Genomic DNA, 22,539 nt, shown 5'->3' on the forward strand with positions numbered 1-22,539 from the left:
ACATACAGCTTAATGGACTAGGAAATCCTGTGGAAAATGGGGATGGAGGGAACTTCGGGGATAATGTATAGGAAGCATGTTCTAACTTAAAGCCAAATCTGACGGTTAGATCAATGTAGATCTAACATCGGAAATTTACGTTTCTTGAGGAAACTGAAAATCCAAGAAAGGGGGTAAAACTTTGGATAATAAATACTAAATTGGTGTATACTCTAATAGGATGAAGGGGATGACGTGTATAGGCTGTGGGATGGATTTTGGATGGATTCCAACAGTAGACCTAAGCTGTGGACAGGATATATTTAGCTATGTTTTCCAAAACAAAAAAAAAAGAGGGAGGGGGGGGGGGAAGAAGGAGAGGTGGCTCTAAGGTGGCTCTAACTCCCAAGCCTATTGATATGGCAGATCCTAGTAGTAGACTGGTTCCACTTTCAAAGAAAGGGGCTAGCTTTTTAGCACATAGCACCAACAATCCTACTAGACTTTGAACCACCTGGGAACTGAAGTTTAGACACCAGCAGGTTTTCCAAACAAGGGAAAGAAGCAGCAGCCAAGTTGCACAAACAAATTTACTAATAATCTGATCTACTTTATTCACCATTAAGAGGGTATTTATAGGACCAAACAATAAAAATTCCAATACTAGTAGGACTTGACAAAGAAATTAAAAATAGAAACAATAGAAATCCTACTATGGCTAGGACTTCAACTCAGACAGAAATAGAAAGCCAAATAACATAGGAAAACTTTAGAAACTGCCTAACTACTTTAAAACAAACTAGGATTCCTAACTTCTAACCAACACAACAAAATCAAATCAGTTCTAAACTTTAAATTACAAAGTACCCATTTTCGTGCTCAACTACTCTGCCCATGTTTTTAGGTCCAATAAGTTGGCCAGTAACAATGCAGACCAAAGGCCCCTTGCCAATGTAACCATACCTGGGGTAATTCCTAAGAAAAGAAGCCCAATTTGGTGCTCAATCTGCATCAGTGGGAACAAAAGCCGCTGACATGGCATAATAACTTCACAAGCATGGGAGCACACATCCCAAAATCATTCTTTCTCCGGAGCCACGAAGAATATTTTAGGAATTGAACTTAAATCAATGTTATAGAAGCCCTCTATGTTATAATCAGAGATGGAGAGCGCAAGTTACAAATATACCCTCAACACAACATAGATAAAACCCTATGGACAATTCTACCTCTGCTTCCATGTTACAACACATGTATCCATAAAAGAGGAAACCAAGCAATTTCATTCTATTACCTAACCCCCCCCCCCAACACACCAAAAAGATACTAACTTATATATGAGCATATTTAATGAAGATATCTCAGGGAAAAAAGCTTACATTTGAACAGGTTTATGCATGGGGAACAGGATATAAATATAACATAATTTCATAAGATTAGAAGGAATATGTTACATAGATTTTACTGTGGCACATTGTACATACCCGAGACTCAAGAGCTTGTACTCAAATGGCCCTTTGGACTTTCCATATCAAAACATGCAAATAATCGAAGAACAAGAAATAGACGTATTGAAGATAGAGGACATAGAAACAACCAAAATCATTAGTTAACTTTACCTCACTAAAACAAAAGAAATCCATCAGACCCACAAGTGATCGTGCTTGGTCTCGACCAATATGACGAGTCCCATATAACTTTTTTATTTCCTCCCTCCTCAGCTGTATGTCAATATAGAAAGATAATATTATGAAAGAGTAGATTCTTAATTTAATTCCTTCCTACAATTTATACATGAAATAAGAGTAGATTCTTAATTAATTCCTTCCTACAATTTATACATGAAATAACATGTGATCTCCTTTCCTTTTATTTTGGAGTCTTGTCATGAAAAAAGAAATTATACCAATAGATCTCATGTAACTTTTGCAAGTTAAAGAGAGGAAAAGAGAACAGTTCAAAGTCAAAATGACAATAAGATACTTTATTTAAGAATCTAAATGATGAAAGGGTACCATTTCCCCCTTTATCATTCACATCTACAACACCTTCACTTTTATTATAAATGATGATGGTATATGACATGGAATCCACAAGCCCATAAGGAAGACACTTCCAGAGTGTGTAATTTTTTCATTCAATAATCCTTTTCTCAGTTTGTACTTCATGCAATCACCACATACAAAATGATTGTAAAATAAATACCACAGCAAACATGAAAAATTGCAAAAGTAAATCAACAGAAAAAATGTGCTAGATTGAGTTTGTTTTTTCTTTCTTATTTTTAATAGGTTAGATCAAGTTTCATCTGAAAGAATGTTAGTCCATGACTCCATGGAGGCATTTGTTCATAACATTTGCACCAACAGGGCTGAATTTTGGCAAATGAAGCATACCAAAAGAGAGGGAAAGTCATCAAAGATGTTGTTTTTCCAATAAAAATAGAACATTAACAAAACGTATAGTTTTCTCAGCTTTCATAGTTAGCAAAGGAATGCCTATGCGGAAAAGGAGCTTCTACTTCTACCATACAATCATAGATTTATGAAGATGAACCTCTTCTCCTGGGATAACAGAAGGGCACAGGAGCACCCAACAATTACCATACGAGGATAAGAAAATGATATCCAAACAAGTTCAATTTAAGTACCTTGCGACGGCCAAAGAAGCATCCATCAGATTCAATGGAACCGAAGAAATCCAACTTCAGTAGACATCCTTTCTGCCTATCATAATATAGACCTCTGATGGGGAATGCAGGATCATATTTAGATTTAAGGCAACTCTCCGGATACCTAAACTGACGAGGCCCAAAAAACAAAAAAGAAGAAATCAATGAAATGAGAAAAAAATGGGGGAGGGAAAATAGTGTACTATATCAGAAATCCACAGGCTAACCTCATTAACCATGTGCTCTTTTGCAAGGTCATATATTAAACTCTGTAAGTTAGAGGAATAATGAGCCAATGTGTAGTCATAATCAAAGCCGTAAACTTGTATTTTGTCCAGCCTTAGATTTTTATTAACATATATACCTAAAATCCCACAGCAGAACACAGAATCAGGACTCAGAAATCAAACAAGATTAAGTTAACGAATTTTATAAAGCAAAAACCATCAAAGAAAAGGCCTTTTGGGACGGGGAAAAAATGAACCTTTAGGATTTAATTTCGGCATTTGCTTGAGTGCCTCTGGAATCTTGAGGAAGCTCTGTTTAGCAACGTCGAATTCGTGACTGATCTTGGCAATCTCATCTTCAATCGCATCTAGTTCAGCTTGCCGATGCTCGGGTTCACACTTTAAAACTGTTTCCACAGGTGCAACTGTTGAACTAAATCTCAATCCAAAGCCTACAATAAATAAACTTCAATATGCTAAATCGTTCTTCACTTCTTCGCATTTTTCACAATTGATAAAAGATAACAAGAACATGATTGAAGTAAAAAGATGACCTTTTCGTGCTCCTGTACCAGTACAGCTCGTTCTCTGCAAGAGTATTCACGTAAAAACATCAATGAATACTAAACTTAAACAAGCTATCATAATCAGAGAAATGAATGAAAGAGTAATTGAAGTTGGTGAGAAAGATACTTGTATTGATGAGCAGAAACGAAGAAGCCTGCGCATTGAAGCCATAGCCATGAATCAGTGGCGGAATCTATCTCTGAATATTCGAACAGGTGAATAGGGTTGTATCGTAATATATGTTCGGATCTTCAAAAATGTGATTTTGATTCTTAATGACACTATTTATAGTTTTATACCAAAAAGATAATCAGTTTATCAATAAAACGATGGACGGAAGCATATACATTCACCGTCTAACGACCCAGTGTGCTGAGTGGGAAAATTTTTGCTTGTACCAGTTCTTGCTAGTTGCTACATCAGCAAACCGCCAATGAAATGGAACGAGGAGCTTTCCTAGGTTTTTTTTTTTTTTTTTTTGGTTTGTCAACCCCGGTTTATAAACCGGCGGTTCGACCCGCGTCGCACACCTGGCTGTGGTGGGTGAGTCTCTCAGCGGGGATTTTTTGCATTCACAAGGATTCGATACCGGAACCTTGCTTAAGCGAACCAAGCTGCTTACCACTTGGACCAACCCCCGTTGGTTAGGTTTTTTATTTATATTTGAGCAAATTCTGTACTCCCTGCAGTTCTATTATATTTATTACTCTTCAGAAAAGAAAATTACAAACCAATGGATTGGTCCAAGTGGTAAGTAATTTGGTCTATTTAAGCAAGGTTTAGCTGATAATGTTATTACTAAATAAATATTTAAAGTATCAATTTTACCTTTATTTTTTTTGTACAAAGGGTTTACTAAGCCGGATGATGGAGAAATTAAATATGCCTCAGCAAGAGTCGAACCCATGACGTCTTCACTAAGAGGTGTTGGTTTCACCACTAGAACAACTCTGTTTCTTTACAATACTAATTTTATCATCGTCCCTCTATTATAGTCTCTCTCCTTTCTTGACCCTATTCTTTGACTTTCTCCTTACTTGGCTCTAGTAACTATATGGTTCAGGTCATCAAGCTTTTGGTTATTGATCGTTTGGTGTTGATAATGTTGACCTAAGTGGTATAATTGTTAGAGTCGAAAAAAGAAAATTGAGAGAGGATAGAATAGAAAGATGAAAGGTAGAACAGGTATTAAAAATAAAAATAAAAAACTTAGGATAATAAAGGGCAAAATTGATATTTCAAATATTTGTTTTAATTATGACATCATCGTCAAACTTTAAAGTTCTTAATAGTAAAGGTGCATCTATAATTAGTTATCCAACAAAAAATTATGTATTTGTAATTGAATTTTTTTCAAGAGTAGGAGATAGATGTAATTAGTTGCAAATCTAAGGGATTTGTATGTAATTTTCTCTTACGTTTTTTTTCAATTTTGTTCATACATAATTTAATTAAAGATTAAATCGTACCAACCACAAGTTGAGGTTATTTGGTCATTTTACAAAAATAAAAAGATGCCACATCATTACTTAACAGTCAAATTTTTCCTAGTGCATGTTACCAAATGGTTGTAGCAACAAGAGAGACTAGTAAAAACAAATAAAGTACAGGATTTGACAAGTAACTTCAAAAAAATATGGATGCTAAGATTGTAATTTAACTATACTGCAGGTAGGCAACAATAATTATCCTATTATTTCAAGTAACCATAATTGTTGAAAATATATTATCAGGGTACCCTAAGTTAACCCTAATATTATTGTCATCTCAAACCAAATCAAAGCATTAGGTAGGGTAGGCCTGCAATTAACTAGTTATTTTTATATAATATACAAAGATACCTCTCCAACAATGTGAATGTTATTATATCCTTTTAATAAAATGCAATGTCTAATAATGTTAATATCATGGGATGCATCAAGGTATAGAACAATTGATTGAAGAAACACACAAACACCCATTGGCTTGAATGGGAATTGGCAATCAATTTCTAGTACTTAGTGGTACATAAAAACAACGAATGCTGAGATGAATACATTTCCTCTCTGCAATGGTGATTCTATGACATATTTATATGTCCATACTTATTGTTGTCGACTGTGGGGACCTGGGGTAGGTTGAGGGTAAGAGGGTGGGGAAAGGGTTGAAGGCACTGGCAGAAACAGGGTAAAGGGCAGGTGCAACCATGTCCTCCCCAATCCACATCAGACAACTAGGCATCAAGGCACAAGCCCCAAGGATATACCCTCGAGTTGTGTTCCATAATGTTAGATTATACAATTCTCACACTCGAATTCCGGACTTCAATGCTGCGCATTTAATGTGCAAGCCGACGGTCAAGATCGAAATCTTGACCGTGATTTCGATCTCGACTGTCCTTTTGGTGTGTTTAAAAACTGAAGCTCGACCCCACACTTGAAGGCATGAGCGTCACAATTCATCTTACCCAAACAAAAATAAAATAAAATCTCAGAGTTTAAAATTAATTTTTTATCAGGTAAAAAGTCAACACCTCTAAATAAAAATAGAAATTTATAAAGAAAACTAATAATAATAACAAAGAACAAACTCTTATCCTATAAAAAGATACAGATGTGTTTCAAGATATACCCATGCAAAAGAGATTCGCAAATTCTTAATCATCCTTTTTTGTTTGTAAGAAAATTTTCATTGCGAGGTGATTGGAACCGAAAAAAATGAGTAGAACTCTAGTTATCCAAAGGAGAGGAAATCAACCAATCAGTGAAAGGGCTATTAGATACAGGAAGTCAGAGTCCAGTCACCTCCACTGGAGGATAATGTGCTCCTTTATAGATTTTGAGCACATAAGTAAGGGTGAAACCCAATGAATATCAATTTTTAATTAATTTTTAATATTTACTCAATAGACCCATCCTTATTTATATGATCAAACCGCCTCATGGGAAGGTAGTCAGGACCGAAAATCAGACCTTTCAAAGAAAATAGGAAGTACAAGAACTATACTTCGAAAATGAAAAGAAAATTGAAATGCATAATGCTATATGACTTTGATGTGATAATGGATGCACGATGCCTAACTTATTTACATGGTTGTCTATATTGCTTACTGAGCCACAAAGCTTACTATTGTAAATGTTGACAAGTCCCCAGATATATGATAGAATAAGGGTACTACCACCTGACAATGCCTTTAACATAAAAAATAGAAAACTTTCTTTTTTGTTGCAACTAATGTTTGCTTAACTAGACTGTGGATGTGTATATTTTTTTGAAACTGTATGTACTTAACTAGATACTATTGAAAACTCAAATGTAAACATAAGAAGACTTTGAACTGTACACGTGTTTATGACTCTTAACAGATTGTCTATTTTTGTCTTTGAAAATGTTTAATTTAGCATTGTTTTTAGTGGTTATAAACATGTTAACAAAGAGAAGAACCGTCACGTCCCTAGTTGAATGTTCGTAATATAAGCCCCACCAAGCCTATGAAAACTGGGGTCGTAACAGAGTTAACAACCAACATAAGTACGTTCCATCGCTTCTGAAATTCCTAGAAGAAATCCTAAATGCTGAGAACTTCTCCTTCAGCCGCTGAACTCAAACAAACTCCCTAATTCTATGCATATTATTGTCCTTGTCCTTCGAGCCTGGATCACTCACACCTATTATCAAAGCAACGTATCATATGTCTCATTTTTGCCATTTATGTGGAGAGCAAGGGAATTTCATGAAAAACAAAAATACAATGTGCTTAGCTCACTTTCCTGTAAAACAAGCAGTACATCCAATGGGCTGGAGCAGCCCTTGTGGATCACTTCTATTTTGATCTGCAAGCATTCATGTTTGTTATGACTATACCCATAAATGGATCTAGCAAGTAGCAAATTTATGAGTACTAATGAAATGAATGTCAAGCTCAAAGTTCTCGACGTAATTGTTGTCGAAAAAGGAGTTCAAATAATGATAAAACTAGCAGCCAAGGTCATTCCCTGCAGAGTGATAAATATGGTAGAAACACATCTTAGGCCAACTTTCACTTTTACACAAGTTATGGAAGATGTTCAAATGAAAGAAATTTGCGATGTAGAAAACAAACGAACATCGTCTAACCACCTTCATAACTCCATCTGGTCTAAGTAAGGAAATGTTCATCAAGGAAGGATCTTACGGCGACGGCGTACAGTTTCCCTCTTTACATACATTTTCTCCATTTCATTCAATGGTCGGCTAGATCCATCTGGTAAGCTTACAAATTTCCAACCACCTCCACCTCCTCGCTTCCCACGTGGACCGAGTTTCTCAACAGTGAAGTTCCAGCCTGCATCAGGACGTCTCCTACTGTATTTGTGACATTTAACCTCCCCAGCCATCTGCAATAATCCCATGTTGAAATTTTATAATGGTTTCGGAAACGATAAATACAGAAAATAAAACAACATTCCTTAAACAACACTAATGTAAACAGAAGTTTCAAGGCCACTAATGTGATGTATTTTTCCTTTTTGGAAAACAATGTGATGTATTTCACCAGTCGATACCTAAGCCACAACACCTTAATTGTCAAGCAACGTGACAAGAATATCACCATTAACATATGACCATACAAGCACTTGCATGTTCACTATTACAACTACATGCATCAATAATTGATCAACAAACATGTCAAGACATCACTCAGCAATGTATCATTCTGCATTTTGTCAAAAACCTCCACACCTTGGCAAAGATATTGACCCTACCCAATGATATAATATAACACAAACATATTATCTTGGGAAGGATAGAAAACATGGGCACTAGCAACTCTAAACAAAAACAATAGAAGGTACTAGAACAAATTTCAATGGTCAAAATGATAAGAGGAATTGGATTTACCATTCAAATAATGAATGATGTTGACTCAGGAATCCCTATAGACACCCTGAGTGATACATTGTGAACAGTGGTAGTTTCACCCGACATTCAGGACATAATTAAGGACGTAACGGTTATTAAGTTCAGGATCAGGAAAGTCACCAAATTACAAAATTCTCTGGCTGGGGGAAGGTGGGGGCAGTGGTGGGTAAGTTCCGGCAAGGTTCCTCCTTCACCCACCTAAGGGTTGGGTATGGAATCAGAAAGCAGGGTATTTTAGCAATTTTAATATTGGGAGGGTATTTTGGTCATTTCATATTAGGAGTTAACTGGCAATAACTAAGCCTGTTATGTTGTGGACTAGACATAGTTTAGTTGTGGGTTACATGTAATTTAAGCCATTTAAGGGAGGCAATACAAGTTTTATCCCAACTTAAGTGGGGCACACGTAAAAAACTCTCTCCTTTTCTTTCTTTCTTTTTTTATTTTTTTTTTAAAAGAACACAAAATCAGCCTAGCATACATACAAATACAAGCCCAAACTATCCCAAGAACCAACAACAATGTCCTTTTGCAGTTTTGTGAAGTTCCAAAAAAGGGGGGTGCAATCATAGGTATTTTAAAATGTTACTGTATGTGTATGTGGGAAAGGTTGATGATCAAAAGGCTAGATGAAACTCGGTAATCGAGGCAAGGTCCAAAAGGGTTATTTGTAGGTAATTAATGTCAACCAGTCCAAGGCCTTAATAGGGTAATAGAAATTACTTCATAGCAGAATCTTAAACATCCTGAGTCAGGAAAAACTTTACAACAGAATACAAACATCTCAGATGCTTCCCAACTCTTACCAAATACCCAGTTATATCAGCAGATACAGTCAGTGAGCTTCAAATACTACTGAAATTCAGAAAATCTTAATTGATTACATAAAATCGTGTTTGAGGCCATAAGTCGTCAACATTTATGTAGAGATCCATTCACTCACTCTGACAGTCAAACATACTACTATTTGACACTTGAGTGGGACTCCAAAAGAACATAAAAGTATAAAACTATAATAATCTAAACTTGAATTCCTAATGATTCTAGGACTCTGACTTAAATAACTTCTTCACAGAAAAAGAATGGGCAAAAAACTCTACCCTAATTTTGCATGACTAATAAATATTTAGGCCCATCAAACTATCAAAGTAGCTTTAGCAAAATGGAAGTTTGTCAGACCGAAGGTCCAACATCTATAGAATCCCCAACACAAAGTCTATTTCCAACTAAAATAAACCAATTTTTTATTTATCTGGCATTGGTAATGGGCCCAATAATAAAAACTAAGGTTTTGATTAATCGAAAGAGATGGGCAGAAGGAAACCAAAGGAAACTTTCTGAAATGCTGAACAAATGAGCAATTTTATAAACTGATGGATATGGGACCAATTCAGGTTTAATTCACCCAGTGATCTAATCTATCAGATTATGGCATAAGATTCTTTAAAAGAAAAGAGGGCAGGACTCAGCAGGATGATATTCAAGAGATGGGTTCCTCAATCCAATGGTCAGAACTCAGAAGTAGCAGAATGGAACCAGATACTTGGATTTAAAAGTTCTAATACTATTTAGCCATACAGAATATCAATAAAACAAAGAGGGGAAACAAAATTACTAGGGAGTATGGTAAAGGAACAGTTCAGCCCCCATACAAGAAACCATAGACAATAACACAAGTTCATACCTACCAATCCATCCAAACTGCAAGTTGCATATAATGCTAATAATATTTACCAGGAAAGGAAAAAGGAAAAAAAAAAAAAGGAGCACTGGGACCTTCTACACAAGGATTCCTCAAAATTCCTCTCGTAAGGATCTTGGTATCAACTACAAGAATCCAACCAGAGATTTATTTTTGAAAACCAATTCATAAGTATGTCATTTTGAGGCTTATAAACATTAGAGCAAATTGCACTGGCACCCCAAAATGGAGGCCTTAAAGCACTGACACCCCACTTTATGTTCAAAAAGCACAGAGACCCCAAAATTGGATTTTTGTTGGATATATTTGTCAAATTTATCACTGAAAACAGTTAAATCACTATTTATTTTCAAAAATATCCCTATAATAAACAGTGTCTGAAAGGTTTTCAGTGACAAATTTGACAAATATATCCAACGAAAATCCAATTTTGGAGTCTGTGCTTTTTAAACACAAAGTGGGGTGTCAGTGCTTTAAGGCCTCCATTTTGGGGTGCCAGTACAATTTGCTCTAAACTTTAAAAGTGATCAATTGATTAAAACTAAATAAGTCAACAAGATCAATGCTGATCACAGTAAGGTATTAAGAGCACATTCTGAATGTACCTTTTTCTTGTTGAAGTTCATCCTTTGTAAAAATTCTTGATATAACATTTCATCTTCCTTCATGGAAATCTCAAAATGAACTTCATCGGGATCTTTGGCAGTACCATCCCAGCCCTCTGGCATTACCTTGAAATCAGGTTTGTAAGGAAGGGAAGCAACATGAAATTCCATATCGTGAGACCTAAAGAACCTGAAAAAGAAGCATTAGTATGAACAATATAGGTTTACCTGGAAACTGCCTCAGGCAAGGAAAAAATTCAACCATCAGCCTAATGACAAAGGCATTAGTCCTCTAAAGAAAAGAAAAAAAAAAAAGAAAAGAAGGAAAGAAAGAAGAAAACCTTACATAATTATCCCAATAAAATAAATAACAGAATCCCAAATATATACTTGAGTAAAATCCATAGTTGGACCCTAGTTCGGTTCAGATTTTAGTTGGTTCAAAGCTATGCTGCATCAGAAAGGCTCTTCCAGTAATACTATCACTTGTCACAAATGACTAGCATCTGGATGATCCTAAAACATGCTTATAGGAAAAAATTGCTTATTAGCCCAGACTACTGTCATTAGTGGCAAATGACAGTGTTTGTGTGTGAGCTAATGTATTTGCTAAGTGATGTCTAGGCGTCATACCAGAATCATCCAGTATCTCAGAAGAGAGGGAAGGTTCAAGCTAACAATGTCAAGATTATGGTGACAAAATATTTTGGTCTTGCATTTGGTTGATATGAAATTTCTTGTAACCATTGTAGCATGTTTCACCGAAATTTCAGTAGAAATTTCTGTAACTGAATCGAAACGAATTCCAAACCTTGGCTTCAATTTTTGAATGTTAGATATCATAAGCTAGTCTCTAATTTCAAGGTGATGGATTCAATTTTCAGGTTCAACAATTGATTCAATCGCCATACTTTTTTTTCCCCCAAAAAAATAAGGTTCATATTTAGCGGTTGAGTATTCACATGCAAAGTATACTTAAAAACACTAGTACCTATGTGGTGCATTTGGATTTATAAATTCTAACACTTCAACATTTTAATATTGACATTTAATAATATTAAAGCAATATTGATTTTTCTCAATTTAAATGCGTATTTCAGTTGTTTTCGTTAATTTTTGTTAGTTAAATTACTAGATTATATGTAGCATAGGCTATATTTGAGAAATTACAGCCAAGATATGCTGTACAAAGCCAACCTAAGGTACAAAATTAAGCCAACATTGAGTTTGTGATTTTAACAATTTTAAGGTCCCATTGTGTTTAATGATACTTAATCAGGGTCCTGGCGTAGTTTTAGCCAAAATATGATCATTCAACCACCGAAATGTGCGAAGTTTCAGCTGAATTTGGTGGTATTGCAAAATATTTCAAACCAACTCCTTGAATCTTGATGCAGACAGCTCAAGCAAATTGAAGTTGGCATGCAAATAAAATGCTCAAGCAAGTCATGGCAAGGAAGTGAAGCACTTGGATCACCTTGGTTTCCTCTACATGTAATTCCACAATATGTACTGCTTTTTTTTGGAAGATCTCCTTCACCGTGAATGGCCTGCTTGAATTGGGTCTCAACTTCCTCTAAGACCTTGAGTGAGGCCCTCTGTTCTCGAAGAACCAGGTCACCTTCTTGCGCATTGCAATGTTTCACCCCCTTGCCAATGCTCTAGTGATTCTTCATGATAAACTGTAGAAGAAAAATGGGATAACACCCATCCACCATAGGAACTATTAGTCCTTTGTAAGCAAAGCATCCACGAGCCCTCTCCATGAAGGGAAAGATTGTCTATGAATGTAATAAGAAAATACTGATCTACCTGCTCCTCTGATTTAAGTCAGTCATCATTAATTTATGATTTCACAATCAGCATTCAACACCCTAAGTTTGAATTCTGATTTCACTTCTGTTTCCACAACTATCAATCAGACCTGACTCTCAAACACTTCCTGGTTTCAAAACAAGAATTTGCTAAGGTGGCGTTTGGTTCCGCAATTCTCTGGAATCAGATTCCAGGGAATCATGAGTCCAACAAAAAAATCGTGTTTGGTTTAATATTGGGTCGGAATCTAGCTGATTCCCACTGGAAACCACCTCAAGAGGTGGTTTCCAAACAGACTCACCAAAATCGAACCGTGGTATAAATTTGGGAGACTCAAACAGAATCACCATTATCGGGTTTTTTTGTCTAGGGTTCTCATTCTCGCAGGGTGTTCTTTTCGTCCGAGCTCCATTTTATCATGCGAACCTCATTCTAGGATCTTATCTTCTTCTTCCCATTTCTACAAAACGTTGGCTTTGTATACGAGACACATTTGGTTGAGCTCCATCGTTGAGCTTTTGTTGCCGTATCGTGAGTTGCAGGTTGAACTTCTTCTTCTTCTAAATCAACATCTGTCACGGAACATCATCCTTGAGCTCCATCGTTGAGGTGCGCAAGTTCAGTGTCAAGCTTCTTTTTCTACAACATCTCGGCGCTGGTCCTGCATCTTCTTCTTGTTCGGCGCTGGTCCTGCTTCTTCTTGTGGTTCAACTTCTACCAAATCACAGGTATAAGATCCTAAGTGTTGCTTTATTTTTAATAGATCCTAACAGATTTCCTTTGAAGATTTGTAAGCACAAGGTACAGTGTAGTAGCTTATGACCTACCATGTTCAAATCTCTTGATTATTTATTTGAAGTTTTGAAGACGGTAGACATTTCTTAAATAAGTTGATCAGGCACTTTTTAAGATACTAAACAACAAGGTAATTAATCTTGATCAAGGGTGATCTGCTGTCTATACTTTAAAAAATAAAGATCATCGAGTTTAAACAAAATTAGTACCTGAAGCAGCTTGAAGGTCTCATAGTCTAGGTCAGCATGGTACCAGTTTTCTCCCTGGTAATCAAGACAGTCTAACTGGAAAGCAGGGGCTGAATTGGTTCGGCTGTTGGGTCTGGCACCTAAGCTGACCATGTTATAGGTTGCAGAACCACCAGAGGATGGAACAAAGAAGAGAAAGATAAAAAGTGAGAGAAGAAAATTCATGGGTTTCTTCATTTCCATCTATTCTGGGTGAGTTACAGAGAAGTTGATAGCAGTTGGGTTATAGATGAAATAGGATCTAGGAAGAAAAAGGAAATGAGAAGTTGATGGAAGAAGTGATAATAAATTAGTGAAGTCATGAGCTATTTATAGGATAGAAAACAAATGGATAAAGCAATGATGAAGTGAGAAATGTAATGACTTATGCTCATGTGTTTCACAGCGCCTTTAGTTGCAGAAAATAAGAAATCCTGAATCAATTGTTCAAGGTTTGAATTGACCTTCAACGAAAATTGAGGTCAAGTTAGGTAGCTATTACCTTTAGAGAAGAAGTCACTAACATGGGCAGGAGAAGTTCTGGCTTGCTTGCAATGAGCCTGCTCACTGAAAGGATACACTAAATTCAAAGCAGTTAAGCGATTAGTTATTTTTATTTTTTATTTTTTTGGATTAGAGACTGGTAGTTATATAGTTGGTTAACCTGCAACATAGATTTATGTCTCAAGTTCTCAACCCGGTTTAACTGTTCAGCCTGACTGGTTGGACTGTTGATGCTGTTTTATTTCCAGGTAAAGGATTCACACTTCCAACTTTGCAAGACACTAAATACCTGAAAAGAAATTCTACAGGGTAGTAGAACTGGATTATTCTATGTTCATGCTTATGATTTGGCATATTTTGAAATTTTTTGGGGCCTTATGATTCTTATTCAATACTGATTTATGATTATGCTGTCTGGTATGACAATCAATTTCAGAAATGATGGAAGACATCTGTTGTAACCTCTGTTCCCATCAATTTACAGTACGACACGTTTTTTTGATGATTAATCTCTCTGTTTTTAGCAATCTATATAACAGAATCCAATGCACTATGAATCTTTAGTGTTACAAATAAGAGTTGAACTTATAAGTTTTTGTTCAAACTTGTTATTATCTTTCTGAAAATGATGATTAATATTTAGAGAAAGTAATGTAGCTTGTATTTGATAATGATGATTACCATTAAGCATCAGTCATGTTATCGAATTTTGTAATGGTTACTTCTTGATTAATTGTAGCTTGTATTTGAAGGAAGGTTGCCCTTTTTATAGCGACTGGTTTTACATTCAGATATTGTTAAACTGAGGTGTTTGCTTGAGATATAATTCTGAGTTTGATTTTACAGAAAGATAAAATGTGATTTATTACCATTTATAGCTAAAACAATGACATAAAAACAATAGTAACTGAGTGCAGTTGGAGCTTCTCCATCACTCTCACTTCCTAAAGAGCATTAGAGTAGCAAGGAGCACATGCCAATAACAACCAGGTCTATGGAAAATGAGGCCGAAATTTAACTACCATATGGCTCTCACTATAACCCTGCAATCCATTAACTCAAACAACATAGAAAAGAAATGTATTTTTGAGAAGTGTTAACAAAGAAGCTAAATTGTGCAACATAGACAAAGTCAGACATGCATTGCAAAAATGCCATGTTCAATAATAGGAACTAACAGGTATTCACTTTATGTGACACAAAGGCAACTCTGTACTTGTTTTTCACTTCATGGGATTGTGGGCTTACATTGGTAGAAACCAATAAATGTTCTGAGTTGTGCTGCAGAGTAGCAGGGTGAAAGATAGGAGAACATGGATTCCTCTTGTGAACATTGGTCCATAATTTCAAAGTTTTTTTCCTTCTTTTATGATTGCTGACTGATGGAAAAAACAGATTTACTAAAAACAAAGAAAATCAAAATCTTTAGGTTTATGCTACTTCAGAATCAGCTTGAAGTATTTATTAGGTTTATAAACCTAGATTCTGGATGAATTGTTGATTTCATAGATTGGGTTTCTTACCTGGTTCTTTGTTTTCCAATTTATTTTTTCTGAAGAAGCAATTGTTACATTTCAAGCCAAATTAAGAATGAGTTTTGTGGAGCTCATATTGAATACTCTACAGAGGTGGTTTGCCATCAAGCTTCTGGAAAATTCTGAGCCTTATTAGGTGTTGACAGAGAGGACATTCAGAGAGCATCTATCTTTCATGAGATCATTAGAACAGAGAACAGCATTAAGAATATAAAAAATAAGTGGATGACTTGTCTTCTATAACAAGCTACCTTACACCAATTTCTTTTCCAAACCACACCATAATGTTTGAGGTGTTTGCTTGAGATATAATGCTGACAGATTTCTTAATGACCTCTTAGCCATGTTTGGTGTAGTTAGGAAGTGTTTCTTAGCTTCTAAGAAGCCTGCAGATGGGATTATTGCCCGAATATTTCCCAATTTGTTCTCATCGTCTAGTGAGGTGACATTACTTATTTCTTTTTTCTGCTCTTGAATACAGTTCTTGATCTACTCAAAAATGTAGAGGTGCAAACTATTATTGGACCTCAACGATCTGCAGAAGCAGAGTTTGTGATAGATCTTGGTGACAGAGCTCAAGTGCCTATAGTATCTTTTTCCATAACTAGTCCATCTCTTGCACATAGAAGTCCTTATTTTGTTCGAACAGCTCAAAGTGACTCTTGTCAAATTAAAGCTATTACTACAATAATTCAAGCCTTTCAGTGGAGGGAAGTAGTTCCAGTACTTGAAGATACCGAATATGGAAATGGATTTGTCATACTTGATTGATGCCTTGCAGCAGGTAGATGTCAAAGTTAAATATCGGCTAAGTATTTCAATTACAGCAACAGATGATCAGATTCTGGAAGAGCTGTACAAATTGATGACCATGGAAAACAGGGTTTTTGTGGTGCACATGACAGCAAGAAACTCTCTTGTTTCTTGCTTTTTCTTAAAGGCAAAAGAAGCAGGAATGATGAGTGAAGGGTATGTGTGGATTGTTACTGCTGCAACCATGGATCTCTTGGATTCTTTTGATAGAGATGTCATTGAAGCAATGCAAGGTGTCTTGGGAGTAAAGCCTTTTATTCCAAGATAGAGAGGCTTGATAATTTCACGTCTAGATGGAAGAAGGCATTTCTTCAACAGAATCCTCACTTAGAAGGAGCTGATCAGATGGATGCAACATAATATCATAACTTCTCCTATCTTGATCTTTGGAATATAAAATGGAAATGTTAGATGTGCATAATTTTGTAAATGTTCAACCTTATTGTCTTTCATAATAAGGTCTGGATTTGATGTTTGTTATGAACATTGAGTTTATGAACATTGTATTCTCCTTGTTAACCAACTAGATTCATTGAATGTGTACAAATAACTTTGTATAACGTACAAGAAAAAGATGGCCGGGTTACTGAATCCTGTGCTAATGAGGAAACCCACCTTTCCTTTTGCCATGTACATTGTGCAAGCTAATGTTTTTCCCTTGGAAGACTAATCTGGGATATACATACATTACAACTAACGAGTTTATAAATTATGTGTAGCAAATCTTGTTTATGGTTCAAAACTTTCCATTCTTGAAGGCTGTAATAGTAGGTGGGATCCAGATAATCCAAGATCATAATAACCAACATAAACATTTTTTGATTCAAAGTTACTGCTTTAAAATATAGGTGTTATGATTTAAATGTCTGGGTATGACCTAAATTTAGAAATGCATACTTTCTGACTATCATGATTTATGCATTCCTTTTTTAATTCAAGTTTTCTTTGTTTGGGTATTACCAGAAGCAGCCATCAAATTTCTTTCAAATGAAAACTGAGCACCCTTAGGTAGTTGCAAGGAAAATTAAAGGAGAGCTAAATGAAAGTTATCCAAAGAAATATAATTAGGTCATTGGGTTCAGTGTTTATATTATTTTGTTTTGCATACAAATATTTTGGATTTTGAAAGTGTAAAATAAAAATTACAGTTAGAAATATCATACTAGATATAAATATGGTAAGAAATTTGAAGATTTTCAAATTTTTCTGAACCCTCTTAGTTTTTTTTTAAATACGTTAATATAAGAGCAAATTTCTATTGCTTCCCTATACTTAACCTCTATTTACTAAATTTTCCCTATTCAAACTTCCATATCTTATACTTAGCCTTTTAGTAGCGCTCACACACACAATCAAAAAAATTGTTAGTGCAACTTGGAAAGTTGAGGATTAGGTTATTATAAGTAAATAAGATTGATGCATTGGATTGAATTAGTTGCGTTTGTGGATTAAAACCCAAAAAAAAACCATTTTAATGCCAGAGGATCAAATACCTTACTAGTGACATCACTTTCACCAAAACTTACTAACAACCATGGGTTCAAAAAGCTTATAGGATGAACTCGTTAACAACCGGACTGAGTTGGAAGTTGGAACATATTAACTGGGTGAAAATAGGTTTAATGTTTAATTACTGATATTTAATCTTGACCAAAAATGTGTCTCAATAATTTCATGGTTGATGTATTGAATTTTGTAAATTTTTGTTATGCTCTTTGGTTAATCAAATAAAATAACAAAGCAGATTCACTTTCATAATCAGGGTAACCAAACACTATTTCAGACAGATTCACTTTCAAAATCACGATAACCAAATGCTAATTCTGACAGATTCACTTTCAGAATCAGGGTAACCAAATGCTGATTCTGACAGATTCACTTGCCAAAATCAGGGTAACCAAACACGATTTTTTTTAGGAATATGACTCTACAGAACCTAATTCCACACTCATGATTCCCTATAAACATGATTCTAAACCCGATTCAACAGAATTGCGAAACCAAACGCCACCTACGGGTTTTACAGAGTTCTGTTGCATACCTATTTCATTGGTTTCTTCCACTACATCAATTTTTGGTTACTGTTTCAGGTTATATGGCTGAGTTCTACTAATAATTTGATTTCTCTTGATTGCTGGTTTGATCCCATTTAGATCTGACATTGATTCTCTGTTCTGGCAGCTGAACTGTTGCATAGTTTCATCAATAGGATTCTTTGCTAATTCCACATCAGACCATCAGGTCTGGACCTAATTATGAGGAGCTGTTTTCCTTCAAAAATATACCCTTTAATGGAGTGTTGATCCATCCCAATGATCTGGTTCTTCACTTCTTTGGTTTTTCTAGGATCTGATTTCTATAACCCTTCAATGCGACTCAGGTTTCCAAAAGGCTACTTAATTCCTAAGCCTTAGGTATTTAGAAACCCATCAGATCCAGTGGCAGCATATTAAATCACTTGTGCACCTGTATGCCATAATCTTGCCAATAATCCAGTTGTTGGCCATATGGCCTAAGTGGCTGCCAAGTGCACCAAGACTATTAACACTAACCAATAATCCCAATCTTCTAGTGATGCAAGGCATCTTTCACCCCAAGCATAACTATGACCCTTTCCATGATCACCGATGTGGGAGAGGGGGTTTCTCAGTTCTGTCTGTGTAGACGATTCAGTAATCAGTTACATGATAGAAAATACTAGAAAGCTCATAGATAATCCAGTTCATTCTAAACCACTCATATACTAGAGCAAGATTCGTATCTTTGATTACAGTGTCTGTTTTCAATGAAGTAAAACACTAATCAGCATTTTCAGCATTAAGGTCCGGAACTACCGAAAATACTTCAAAGAAACCATGTCCACCTACAGATTACTAGATTTTATCTACATGACAATCATTTCCACGCTCTTAAGAATAACATGCCGTAATTTTAATTAAAGAAAGATATAGAAGTCCAGTCATCCATAGTTCCAAAAATTTTAAATGCTCAATCAATCACAAGAAGCATAAACCAAATCCAAGTAATCAAATTTCACGCAAATACACATGTTCGTCAAGAAAACAGGAAAACAAGTGAGCCGGAGAATTCATATCACTTACTCGGGGCAGGTGTCAATCAAAATCTCAACAGAATCGTCCAATGGGTGACCAAGCTTCTTCTCCTCTTCCTCCTCAAGCTCCTTCAACCAAAGAATCGCGTGAACCCTCTGCCGCATTATACGGTAATCCTTGGCCAATTTCTCAATAGTATAGACTTCGGGATTCTCCTTGTGCAATCGATATATCTCAGCCTTCTCAGAATCCTTCAAATACGTACCCCTAGAACCGGGCTCTCTCACCTGCTTCAACAAAACATACATTTCATTCATCCTCTCATCCCATCCATCAACATACGCTCTGCTCCTCCGGTTCTCTTTCTCCAACTCTGCAACCTCGTCAACGTCTTCCGAAGACATCGAAGGCGACGGCACGACACCCCCTTCCCCAGGAGAAACTTGCTGGCCGATTGCCGCACCGTCAAAGTGCTCTTTGGTGAGACCAGTAGACCATGACGACACAGAGTCCCAACCGAGATCGGAGCCGTCATTTGATTCCGTTGACGAACCACCAGGCTTCCGTCCTTTAGACCACTCATCCTCTTCATCCTTTCCACCATCGCCCGATTTCGATGAGAATGATTTCGACCACGCAATTCTCAAGGATTCAAGACCATTTGAAGCAATTCTGATATCATCGGTTGTGGCTTCTCGGAAGGCTCTTGAAGTTGCAGGAGAAACAGAGAGTCTTGAGAAGATACGATGCAAGCTCTGCATTTTTGCATGCCTATCTCTCTATTCAGAGCTTTGAGCAGTCTTACGAAATCAGTGTCTGCGATAGAGCTTCAGCTTCTTTCTTCTTTCATGGTAGGGTTTTTGGTTTTTCCAAATGGGAACTGGACGGGTCCATGGATACTGACCCGGTGTCCCGATTGTTGGATAGTGACGTCATAAGTATTCATTTAAAATTTGATAAAAACTATAAAATTTTAAAGCTGTTATAAATAATATTTATTATGGATGTCCATTACCCCAAAGAGATTGTACTTCCAATTGAAGATCTCAATTACCTCAGGATGCAATATTGGTGAAGATCTCAATTACCTCAGGATGCAATATTGGTGAAGATCACAACCATCTCATTACACAATATTGGCAGTCAATATTTCCATTCTATGCACCTTCTATCTTGGGCGGCAATCTATCTTTCCATATCAATAATATCTTATTGTGTGGAAGAATCATATATTGTATTTCCATATCAGAGTAGATGCTCCTTCTACTATAAATATGTAATGCACTCAACTGAATGAATTAGTTCTGATTGAACTCATCTTGTCTTTCTTCTTTGTATCTAATATATTTTCTCTTTATTTTATAATACGTTATCAAGACGATTCCGCTCAAGTATTAGTTGCGTTTTGAGAAGAAAGACAAGAGACAATGTATCATTATGTTTTCTATTCCAAAGTGAAAATAATGATCGATCTCCTCGCACGTTTTTGTAAACAATGGAGTTTACCTTGTCCATCTTGAAATGTAAGTGCATCATGATAAAAGGTATGTGTTTTATTGAATATAATAATCAATCAAATAATAAGATATTATGTTGCTTTAATGATTGTGGTTTTATTTATTGTATATAGTGGCTGCTAGCTTTGCACCACAAAGATTGTTAAATGCATCTGAAGTTCCAAGATTTGAAATTGTAAATGAATACAGTTCTACGGATGCACATGAAGTTGAAAGATTTGAAAGCGTAAATGAATACTGATTCAGATGCACATGAAGTTGCAAGATTTGAAACGTAAATAAATACGTGTCATGAGATGCACATGAAGTTGCAAGATTTGAAATCGCAAGATTTGAAACTCGTAAATAAATACAGATTAGTAGTATTTGAAATTAATTCTCTTTTGAAATTATAAGGAGAAAATATTATTCATGAATATATCCCAGCAAATTTTCAAGTTTCAGATTTGTTGTTACAATAGTAATATTGTAAGAGTTTTAAGAAATACTCTGAATGAGTAAAATAATGGACTATTAATGAAAAGTCATGAAGCTCATCTTATTAGTTTTACTCCATTCCCTGAAGTGAATGCAGCAATTCATAATATGCCTGAAAGAAGGCAAAATTAAAATTATGATCATGACTGTAGAAGAGGATGAGGCAAAAGACGGAATAATTACCGTCATTATTATGAAAATAAATAAGAGAATAATAAGGACTCTCAATATAACAATTCAAGGAGTGAAGATAATATTTGTTACCAATGTGGTATGAAAGCCATTAGACATATATCTGTCATACTCCACAATATTTGATTAAGCTTTGTCAAGCCTTAATTAAAGAAATAAAAATAATGTGGAGATAAATTAGATTTTCCAAAATCGTGATACTTGAGAAATTTTTGCCTATAAAAGGAATGATTTTGATGGCCTCACAGATACTACACATCTAGATGCTGCAAACTTCTTTGAAGATAATAGTTGAAGATTTGATTATGTAATTCTTTTCTCTTCAAATCTCATCTCATATGTTAGTTTATCTTAAATTTAATCTTTTTCTTCTATAAATTTTTTTATTGACTTTCTATATATCTTTTAATATATTTTGTTTCATTTTGATGAAGAATGTGAATATTCTCTTATATGCTGTGACGCATATTATACTGAGAGAAAAATATAAATATTTCTCTTATTTGATGATACGGAAGCCAATGTTCATATAAAATCGGTAGTACAACATTGATTGGAAGCTCCGGAAGAGCTAATCTATTATTATCTGGGAGATAAAATTGGTTATAAATAATTCATTATTTTGTAGTAAGTCTCAAAGAAACTTATTAAGTTTCAAAGCTATTTGTCAAAATTATTATCAGATTGAGACTACAAATAATGGTATAAGTAAATATCTATACAAAGTTATTAGATATTTCTCCCAATTTGTACTACACGAATATCGCATGGTTGAAACACATGCTTGGGTAAATCAAATGAACATTGATTCCAATAATTTTATTATTTGGCATGATCGGTTGGACCATACCGGATCAAGTATGATGCGAAAAATTATTGAAAATTCAATTGTCATCCATTGAAGAACCAGAAGATTCTTCAATTAAGTGAATTTTCTTGTATTGTTTGTTCTCAAGAAATATTTATTATTAAATATTCA

The 22,539-nt window shown here is 35.4% G+C and overlaps 2 protein-coding genes across 2 annotated transcripts in view; both read right to left on the bottom strand.

Annotated features, from left to right (window-relative positions):
- The window catches only part of LOC149018456 (HAD-superfamily hydrolase, subfamily IG, 5'-nucleotidase), a 28,778-nt gene extending 25,020 nt beyond the window's left edge, over nucleotides 1-3,758 (bottom strand). The window contains exons 1-6 of the mRNA XM_089152696.1: nucleotides 3,571-3,758; nucleotides 3,432-3,465; nucleotides 3,135-3,329; nucleotides 2,878-3,014; nucleotides 2,630-2,779; nucleotides 1,599-1,700 (exon numbers count right to left, since the gene is read on the bottom strand). Coding sequence (XP_089008822.1) covers nucleotides 1,599-1,700; nucleotides 2,630-2,779; nucleotides 2,878-3,014; nucleotides 3,135-3,329; nucleotides 3,432-3,465; nucleotides 3,571-3,621 — 669 coding nt within the window. The 5' untranslated portion in view covers nucleotides 3,622-3,758. The remainder of the gene's footprint in view (nucleotides 1-1,598; nucleotides 1,701-2,629; nucleotides 2,780-2,877; nucleotides 3,015-3,134; nucleotides 3,330-3,431; nucleotides 3,466-3,570) is intronic.
- Nucleotides 3,759-7,093: 3,335 nt separating this feature from the next.
- Nucleotides 7,094-20,212, bottom strand: LOC149018457 (protein GAMETE CELL DEFECTIVE 1, mitochondrial-like). The gene is made up of 3 exons (XM_089152697.1): nucleotides 19,423-20,212; nucleotides 10,633-10,822; nucleotides 7,094-7,799 (listed from the first exon to the last, which is right to left on the bottom strand). Exons 1-3 carry the CDS (start codon nucleotides 20,133-20,135, stop codon nucleotides 7,581-7,583), a joined length of 1,122 nt encoding a protein of 373 aa, XP_089008823.1. The 5' UTR covers nucleotides 20,136-20,212; the 3' UTR covers nucleotides 7,094-7,580.
- Between the last annotated feature and the right edge of the window lie 2,327 nt (nucleotides 20,213-22,539).

Source organism: Hakea prostrata, chromosome 4 (assembly GCF_041222555.1).
Source record: "Hakea prostrata isolate BN-2017 chromosome 4, UWA_Hpros_2, whole genome shotgun sequence".
Classification (NCBI taxonomy): domain Eukaryota; kingdom Viridiplantae; phylum Streptophyta; class Magnoliopsida; order Proteales; family Proteaceae; genus Hakea; species Hakea prostrata.

Coding starts and splice junctions, on each gene's coding strand:
- LOC149018457 (XM_089152697.1), bottom strand. CDS start 20,135: ATGCAGAGCTTGCATCGTATCTTCTCAAGACTCTCTGTTTCTCCTGCA. Junction 10,823..19,422: donor TTGATTGACACCTGCCCCGA/GTAAGTGATATG, acceptor CTTCTTTTTCAG/GTTCTTTAGGTCTCACGATA. Junction 7,800..10,632: donor TGAACTTCAACAAGAAAAAG/GTACATTCAGAA, acceptor GGATTATTGCAG/ATGGCTGGGGAGGTTAAATG.